The 8247-nt window shown below is 60.7% G+C and overlaps 1 protein-coding gene across 4 annotated transcripts in view; it reads right to left on the bottom strand.

Moving 5' to 3' along the window:
* SFI1 (SFI1 centrin binding protein) overlaps positions 1 to 8247 on the bottom strand; it is a 93048-nt gene that overhangs the window by 248 nt on the left and 84553 nt on the right. For all 4 annotated transcript variants that reach the window (XM_040251072.1, XM_040251071.1, XM_040251073.1 and 1 more), the window contains 9 exons: positions 4559 to 4719; positions 4034 to 4108; positions 3466 to 3540; positions 3203 to 3379; positions 2853 to 3115; positions 2250 to 2354; positions 1963 to 2149; positions 587 to 915; positions 9 to 120 (listed from right to left, as the gene is read on the bottom strand). In XM_040251072.1, coding sequence (XP_040107006.1) covers positions 9 to 120; positions 587 to 915; positions 1963 to 2149; positions 2250 to 2354; positions 2853 to 3115; positions 3203 to 3379; positions 3466 to 3540; positions 4034 to 4108; positions 4559 to 4719 — 1484 coding nt within the window. The remainder of the gene's footprint in view (positions 1 to 8; positions 121 to 586; positions 916 to 1962; positions 2150 to 2249; positions 2355 to 2852; positions 3116 to 3202; positions 3380 to 3465; positions 3541 to 4033; positions 4109 to 4558; positions 4720 to 8247) is intronic.

Raw genomic sequence — 8247 nt, 5'->3', positions numbered from 1 at the left:
CGCCTCACCTTCCGCAGCTCCTCCTGAACCTGCTGCTCAGCTTCCTGGTCCTCAGCCCGGGGCTCCTTCCTGCTCAGCTCTAGCCACCGCCTCAGGCTGTGCGCTTGCCGCTGGCAGGACCTGAGGGCGCAAGGCAACTGCTGCCTGGCTTTGCCCAGGCAGAGCCTGGGGACAAGCACACCCGCTTCTGCCATGGGCAGAGAGGCTCCCCCACCATCCTCGGCCTGTGCAGAGCAGGCCTTGGGGGACCCAAGCCCTTCCCTCCACTCAAGGCTGCTGCCCATGTGGAGGCCCCCGGGCGTGGGGGAGGCTGGCCGTGGACCCAGAGGGCACACGCAGAGCACCATCCCGCATGAGTGACAACACAGCAGGCAGAGCATCGGCTTCCAGGGGCACAGCTGGGTGTAAAGTTCTGCTCAGCTCCTCCTGAGCATTACGCCCTCAGGTCCCTGAAGGTGAGACCACCCTGGACCTAAACAAGCTGGACTGAGCGAGGAGCTGCTCTGCCTGCCTGAGGGGCTGTCCCCGGGGACACAGCGCCCCAGTCGGTCCCCTCAGTGGGGCGGCACGAGTGCCGTGGTCTCACCTGAGGTTCTGCCTCGTGGTCTGGTAGTCCTGCAGCTGCTGCCGGATGCCATCGAGCTCAGCCTCCACGTCGCTGTGGCCAGTGCCCACAGGGGAACAGGCTTGATTTCGGCCAGCCTCCTGGCTCAGTCCTGGATGAGCCGAGCTGCCGGGAGGGGCACCCCCTCTCGAGGCACTGACAGGCCCGCGGTAAACACCTGCAAGGTCAGAGCCAGGCCCAGGCCTGGTGCCCCTGAAGTCCCCAGGAAGGAGCAGGCGGGGGCTGGGGACACCGGCCAGGGTCGGAGGGACCTGGGACGGAAGCCCAGGCGTCACCGGCTGGGCTGACCGCTGTAAAGGAGAAATGAACACTGACCAGGGAAGTGGGAGGAAGGTGGGGAGCCGGGGTTCCCTGTGCCTGCCAGGGCCAGCTCACCTGGCCTTGCCCTCTTCCGCACCCGACTCCGCCAGAGGGCCCCCACCACTGGAGCAGCCGCTGCCAGCTGTACCAAGCTTTCACCCCTTCCAGCAACGACCGAACCTTTCCCTGAGAAAGGTGCTCCAGTCCCCCTCCCCTCCCTCCTGGTGACGCCGGCCACTGGAGGGACTCGATGCTCCCACCCTCCCTCCACTCGCTCAGGTCGCAGCCCTTCTGGCACAAGCTCCCGCAGGGCCAGCCCAGGGCACACTCGCGCCTCCGCACGTCCCCATCCCAACTCCTTGACTCTCACGTCACAGGCCCCAGTCGCAACCCCTCCTCCCTGTCACCCCTTCAGTTCTCAGGGGGTTACCTCCAACCTGTGCTGCGAACTGTCAACTTTGATCTGCAGCCCTGACCTTGTTCCTGGAGGCCAGGCTCCATCTGTTGCTTTATCTCAAACCTGACAGGTTCAGGACTCACTCTTCATGCGTCACCTGGGTCCCCAGCCATGTCTTCCCTCTCGCAGTAAAAGAACTCATTATTTCCCTAGTTGTTCAGGCTGGAAACCCAGGCACCATCCTGGACTCCTTCCCTTCCTCTCACCAAACCCATCAGAGCGAGCCCTGCCTGCCCTGCCTCCCACGGCGTCCACGCGCCACGTCCCAGCCACAGCACCTGCTGGACCCGTGTCCACAGCCTCTTGTGCACCTAAAGTCCAGCTTCTCCCTGAAGCCTGCATGGCCCTCCCTGGTCCGCAGCCTCTACCTCCGTCTGCGAGTGGGGTTTCCTTTGGTCCCCACCTCCGTGTAAGCGTCACGAGCAGGGGCCTCAGGGCCCACTCCCTGCCGTGTCCCGAGGACAGTGGCCCCTACACTGGGTGCATCTCCCGAGGCAGCGGGCACAGCTTTGGCTATGGCACCGAGTGTGCAAGAAAGCAGCAGCAAAGGCCAGACCAGAACAGGCGCCAGGGGTCTTACCCAAACGGGTACTTGGGCCCCACGTGGCACAAAGGAGGACGGGGGCAGCAGCTCTGGGCTGGGGTGCGCCGTGGGCGGTGGCTTCAGGCCAGAGGCTCGTGGCACGGGGCTGCTTGGGTCCAGCACTGACCGGGTGGGGCCCACTGGCCGGACCTGGTGTAGGCCGCACTCCCACAGGGCCCGGGACCTGCGTGGGGGGGGGGGGGGGGAGGAGCCAGTCAGGCAGCGGCCCCAGACGAGCGGGAAGGAAGGGGCCAGGCCCAGGGCCCCAGGATCGCAGCACCTACCCCTGCCTGCTGAGGGGGCCGCACCCCAGGGGCGCCTGGCTCTGCAAGGGCTCCACCAGGAAGCTTGGGCGTCGCGGCTGCTTCCGTGCCCAACGGGCAGCATTGCTGGGAAGAAACAGGCTGTTTCTCCAGGCTGCCCAGGGCCTGGGACTTTGTGTGTGCAGTCATCCAGTCCGACCCCTGAAATCCCTCGGGGAGACTGGAGGCCGGGTGAGGAAGGCCCTCGCCCCAGCTGCCTTCCTGGACGAGCAACTCCAGGAGCCTGCTGCCCGCGGGTGCCCCACTCACGGGTCTCCCAGGAGCCAGGCACAGGCTGCAGCAACACAGCGTGCGGGGCCGGCATGTCCCAGAGGGCACCCGTCTCCCGGCTGTGACAGAAGGAGCGGGGAACCAGGTGGGTGAGGAGGGGCTGCCCGGGGCCCATCTGGGAGGAATAGCAGCTGAGCCCCGGTTAGGGTCCCACAGAAGCGGGGGCAGGATTCTGCTGCACGGGGGATTCCCAGTGGCTTCGCCGTGACCCCAGAGCCCAGCATCCTTCCCATACTGTCCAAGCTCTGCCCCAGGAGGCGGCAAGGAGGAGGAGGTGAGGGACGGGCTACTCACAGCTCCAGGAGCTGGGGGTCCCCAGGGGCTGATGCCAGGCCGTCCAAGGCTCCCCAAAGCCCACGAGGAGCTGGTGGCCTCTTGGTCTCCAGGGGGGCATCGCCAGCCCCGGCAGCAACGTGGCTAGGAAGCGGACGCTCAAACGTCACTCTTCTGCTGGGCTCAGTGGACAGAGGGGACTGCGGCTCCCTGCCCCGGCCCAGCGCCTTCTGTTTCCAGAGCGTGGCACAGCGACGCACTGCACGGTGGAGACTGTGGGCCGCCTGCAACCGGCCTCCGGTCAGGCGGTGCTGTGCCCGCCCGTGCCCCACGGGGCTGGGAGTGGGGCGGTGGGGACAGCCCAGACCCACCTGCACCTGCTGCTGGGCGTGCAGCTGCTGCCGGAAGGCCTTCGTGCCAGCTGCAAAACGCAGGAGGCGCTCAACGCCCTCCCTGAGGAGCTGCAGGTGGTAGACCTGCGCCGCCTGCTCCTCCCGCGCCTTCTTCCTCCTCGTCTCCTGCACGAGGCCCCGCCAGGCGGCCCAGGCCTCCAGGGAGAGGAGAGGTGAGGCCCAGCCTCCTGAGGCCCCCCTCCCACCGGCTGTGGCCTCTGCTGGGACGGAGAGCCCATTACCTTCGCCTGCAGGGAGAAGGCCCAGAACCACAGGGCCCGCGCCGTGTGCTGCCGCTCGTGCCTCCTGTCCAGCAGCTACAGGCCAGAAAGGCAGTGTCCCCTTCAGGGAGACCCCCTCGCGCAGCCCCAGTTACCCTCAGATCCCTCTCCAGCTGGGTCTGGCCCTGCCTGCCCTGAGGCTGGGCATCGAGGAAGCCGCTTGGGAAAGAATGGCCAGGAGCTCTGGGGTCAGGAAGAGGAGGCAGGACTCCGGACTCCGGGGAGGAAACGGACTGGACCCCTGAAGGGCCAGCGGGCGGGACACGACGCAGTCTGCCTGGTGTCTCAGCAAAGCCTCAGTAAAGACCTAAATTGTGTTTCCTATCAATTTCTACACGTTACCCTGACATCTTTTCAACAGGACACTGCAGGAAGGGACTTGGCCTTAGGTTCCCAGGGAAGGAAGCTGGCAGTGCTGGGCAGTGGCTGGTGGGGCTGGGGGAGCCCCGGGAAGAGGGTGAAACCAACACGAACTGGAGCGGGCCCGTGAGGGAGCAGGACTGGGAGGGGGCTTCTCCAGGACGCCCACCTGTCGTCTCCACTGGTGGAAGCAAGCCCGGCTGAGCATCTGGGCCAGGAGTCGGGCGGCCTGCCTCTGCTGCAGCTGGGGAGAGAGAATGCAGTGGGCTGTGGGCCGTGTGCTTGGGGCCGGCAGGTGCCTACGCCCAGAGCCCCCGAGGGCGGCGTGGACTCCAGGCCCACTGGCACCTCCTCCCACCAGCAGGAGTCGCCCTGGATGAAGCCAAGGGCCTCCTGCACAGACGGGGTGTCCAGATGGCTCTGCAGTTCGCCCAGCGCTGACAGGCATGGTTCAGATTGAACGGGTTCTCTGCCGAGCCACTGTCCACCTGGGGGACAAGCTCCCGAGGCTGCTTCCCCAGCCTTCACTCACCAACCAGAAAGGCAGCTTTGCACCCACAGGACCCCAGCCACCACCATCCACACTGGCTGCTTGGGAGTGCTTCAGGAAAGACCTTTCCTCGCCGGAACGCGGTCTCCTGGCCCAGACAGCCCAGCTGTGCTGGGGAGCTCGTGGAGCTGCCCCTAGCCTCACCCTCTTCCTGATGCAGCCCTGATGGTGCGCCTTCCACCGGGCCAGGGCCTCCTCCAGCAGCTTCTGGCAGTAATGCTGCACTGCCCGCTCCATCTGCAGCCTCTGCTGGGCAGCCCTCCGGCTCTGGTCCCGCCAGCGCCAAAACCAGGTCCTGAGACGGCCTGAGACAAGTCAGAGTCAGTCAGTTCTTGTGGAGTACACACGTGGACCACTAGGGCTGTGCGTGCTAAGTCGTTCAGTCATGTCTGACTCTGTGACCCCATGGACTGTGGCCCGCCAGGCTCCTCTGTCCATGGGATTCTCCAGGCAAGATGACCGGAGCGGGTTTCCAAGCCCTCCTCCAGGAGTTCTTCCCAACCCAGGGATCAAACCTGTGTCTCTTGTCTCCAGCACTGGCAGGTTCTTTACCACTAGCACCCCCTGGGAAGCCCTCACGGGCCAGCAGGCAACAGTGAAATTTAGAGGGTGGAGAACCTGGGCCTGAGACCACGGCGCGTGGACGTGTCCTCTGAGGACAGCTCCAGCCACCTTCAGAGGCTGCGCACACCCTGACAAGAGCCAGGTCTGTTGATCACCGGGGCCCCCACCCCACCCCTGAGCCATAAGCCTGTGCACAGCAGCCACAGGTGCGCCAAGACCCCCGCAGAGCCGCCTGCGAGCAGCCGCTGGGAGTGAGGCAATGGGAGGAAACCGAGGCTCAGCGGCCCCGGCAGCCCGAGCCAGGCAAGTGAGAAGCCCAGGTCTGCTGAGCGCATCCTCTGACGGCCCGGCTCCGCAAGCAGGGGGTTCGGGGCCGCACCCTGCGTGTCTGTCACGACTCTATCGAGGGAGCAAGCATTCTGCTCTGGTGATGCTTTCCCTTTTGGACTTTTTCCTTTTCTTCAGCCTGGAGGTGTCGCACTAAGTGCTGCTGTTCCCCGGGTCCTGCTTTACACACAGATGTGTGAGCCTCACTGGACCCCCGGGACCACCGCCAGGGCAGGTACTACTGTTCCCACACTCAGCCGGCACACCGAGGCTGAGAGGAGGCCCTGCCCGAGTCACGTGGGCACTGATGAGCACGAGTACCCACGACCCCTCGGCCCTGCTGCGTCCTCCTGCAGCCCCAGCCGAGCCGGGGACCACCAAGGTATGCCTGAGACTCAGAGGCTCACTTATGCCAAGAAACAGCCCCACGGGTACGGCCTGCGCACAGGCTGTGTGCTGAGAACATGGCACGTCGTCAACAGCCCCCAGCACCCCGCACCAGCCCTAATGGACACAAGCCGAGGGCCAGCCACGTGCTACCCGTTTGAGGAAAGATGCCGCGGGCAGGCCCGCGGGGGAAGCAGCTTCAGCTGTGCCGGTCACCTTCCCTCCACGGCCGCCTGACTCAAACGGTGCCGGGCAGCACCGGTGCCAAAGCTCCATCCCAGCAGAGAGCGGGGGCAGGCTGAGCACGTTGTATCTTTCCTGGGAATGACTAGAAACATTTAGCCTTGGTTTCTAGGGTGAGGAGCAGTCTGAGGTCACAGAGGAGCATGCTGGACCCTGAGATTCCGTCCAAGAGAGCACAGATCTGTGTTCATTGACACAAGAACCGGTCAGAACCAAACCTGAGTGGATTAGCTTTTGTTTGGGAGCAAATGCTATTAAGCCAATTTAACAACTTGATCCACTTTCTCTATGGTCCGATTTAAACCATTTCTCATTCATTCTAACCAGCAGCTGTCTCCTCAGAGTGTTGGACATGCCCCTGCAGACCCAAGGGCCCCTGTTTTCACATCTCTCTCCAGCCACGGTCCCCCCAGGCCACTGGAACGGGCAGGTCACGGTACTGCCTGGGGCCAGCTGGACAGTCCCTGCTCCCCAAGCAGACAAGGAAGCAGGACCCTGACCGGGCGGGCCCGACCTGACAAGCAGCTGTCACGGGCAGAATGTCCTCATCAAACTGCCTCCAAGACCCCATTCCAGCTCCAGGTCTTTACTTCTCTGTAGATCTCAAGCCTGGGCCTATTGTTAATGGCAATTGGATGGGAAGAGGAAGTGAAGATGGACTGGAATGTACAGTTAACTCCTCCCACGGCCACATCCACCCCAGAACCTGAGCTAACGGTGTGTGGAGCAACCGATGTCTGGAGTCGGGTGCGCCCTTAACCCAGTTATGACTGGTCTCCTAAGAAGAGACAGAGATACACAGACACGTGTGAGGACGTGAGGAATGATAAGGCCGGAGTGACCACATGTCCACAGCCTGCGGTGCAGCAAGGGTGGCCGGGAGCCACCAGAAGCCAGTGAGGCAGGGGAGAGGACCCCCCTGCCCGCCACCACAAAGCCTTCGGAGGGAGCACAGCCCTGCCAGCACCTTGAGTTTAATCCTCACGGGCCTCTCTTCAGCTTCCACACTTTTGCCAAGAGAACGTACTCGTCACAACAAACATCTGCTTCCAACAACATAAGAGACGGCTCCACGTGGACCTCACCAGATGGTCAACACTGAAATCAGACTGATTATATTCTTTGCAGCCAAAGATGGAGAAGCTCTATACAGTCAGCAAGAACAGACCAGGAGCTGACTGTGGCTCAGACCATGAACTAAGTCCTTATTGCCAAATTCAGACTCCAATTGAAGAAAAGTAGGAAGAAGCACTAGACCATTCAGGTCTGACCTAAATCAACCCCCTTACGATTATACAGTGGAAGTGAGAAAGAGATTCAAGGGATCAGATCTGACAGACAGAATGCCTGAAGAACTATGGACAGAGGTCCGTAACACTGTACAGGAGACAGGGATCAAGACCATCCCCAAGAAAAAGGAATGCAGAAGGCAAAATGGCTGTCCAAGGAGGCCTCACAAATAGCTGTGAAAAGAAGAGAGGCGAAAAGCAAAGGAGAAAAGGAAAGATATACACATCTGAATGCAGAGTTCCAAAGAATAGCAAGGAGAGATAAGAAAGCCTTCCTAAGTGATCAAGGCAAAGAAATAGAGGAAAACAACAGAATGGGAAAGACTAGAGATCTCTTCAAGAAAATTAGAGATACCAAGGGAACATTTCATGCAAAGATGGGCTCAGTAAAGGACAGAAATGGCATGGACCTAACAGAAGCAGAAGATATTAAGGTGGCAAGAATACACAGAAGAACTATACCAAAAAAATGACCCAAATAACCACGATGGTGTGATCACTCATCTAGAACCAGACATCCTGGAATGTGAAGTCAAGTGGGCCTTAGGAAGCATCACTATGAACAAAGCTAGTGGAGGTGACAGAATTCCAGCTGAGTTATTTCAAATCCTGAAAGATGATGCTGTGAAAGTGCTGCACTCAATATGCCAGCAAATTTAGAAAACTCCGCAGTGGCCACAGGACTGGAAAAGGTCAGTTTTCATTCCAATCCCAAAGAAGGACAATGCCAAAGAATATTCAAACTACTGCGCAATTGCACTCATTTCACATGCTAGCAAAGTAATGCTCAAAATTCTCCAAGCCAGGCTTCAGCAATACGTGAACTGAGAACTTCCAGATGTTCAAGCTGGATTTAGAAAAGGCAGAGAAATGAGAGATCAAATTGCCAACATCCGCTGGATCATAGAAAAAGCAAGAGAATTCCAGAAAAACACCTACTTCTGCTTCACTGACTATGCTAAAACCTTTTATTGTGTGGATCACAATCAACTGTGGAAAGCTCTTAAAGAGACAGGAATACCA

The sequence above is a fragment of the Oryx dammah genome, unplaced genomic scaffold, assembly GCF_014754425.2.
Source record: "Oryx dammah isolate SB20612 unplaced genomic scaffold, SCBI_Odam_1.1 HiC_scaffold_12, whole genome shotgun sequence".
Lineage (NCBI taxonomy): Eukaryota > Metazoa > Chordata > Mammalia > Artiodactyla > Bovidae > Oryx > Oryx dammah.
Note: the sequence above shows the minus strand (reverse complement) of the source record. Positions and strands in the feature narration are given on the sequence as shown.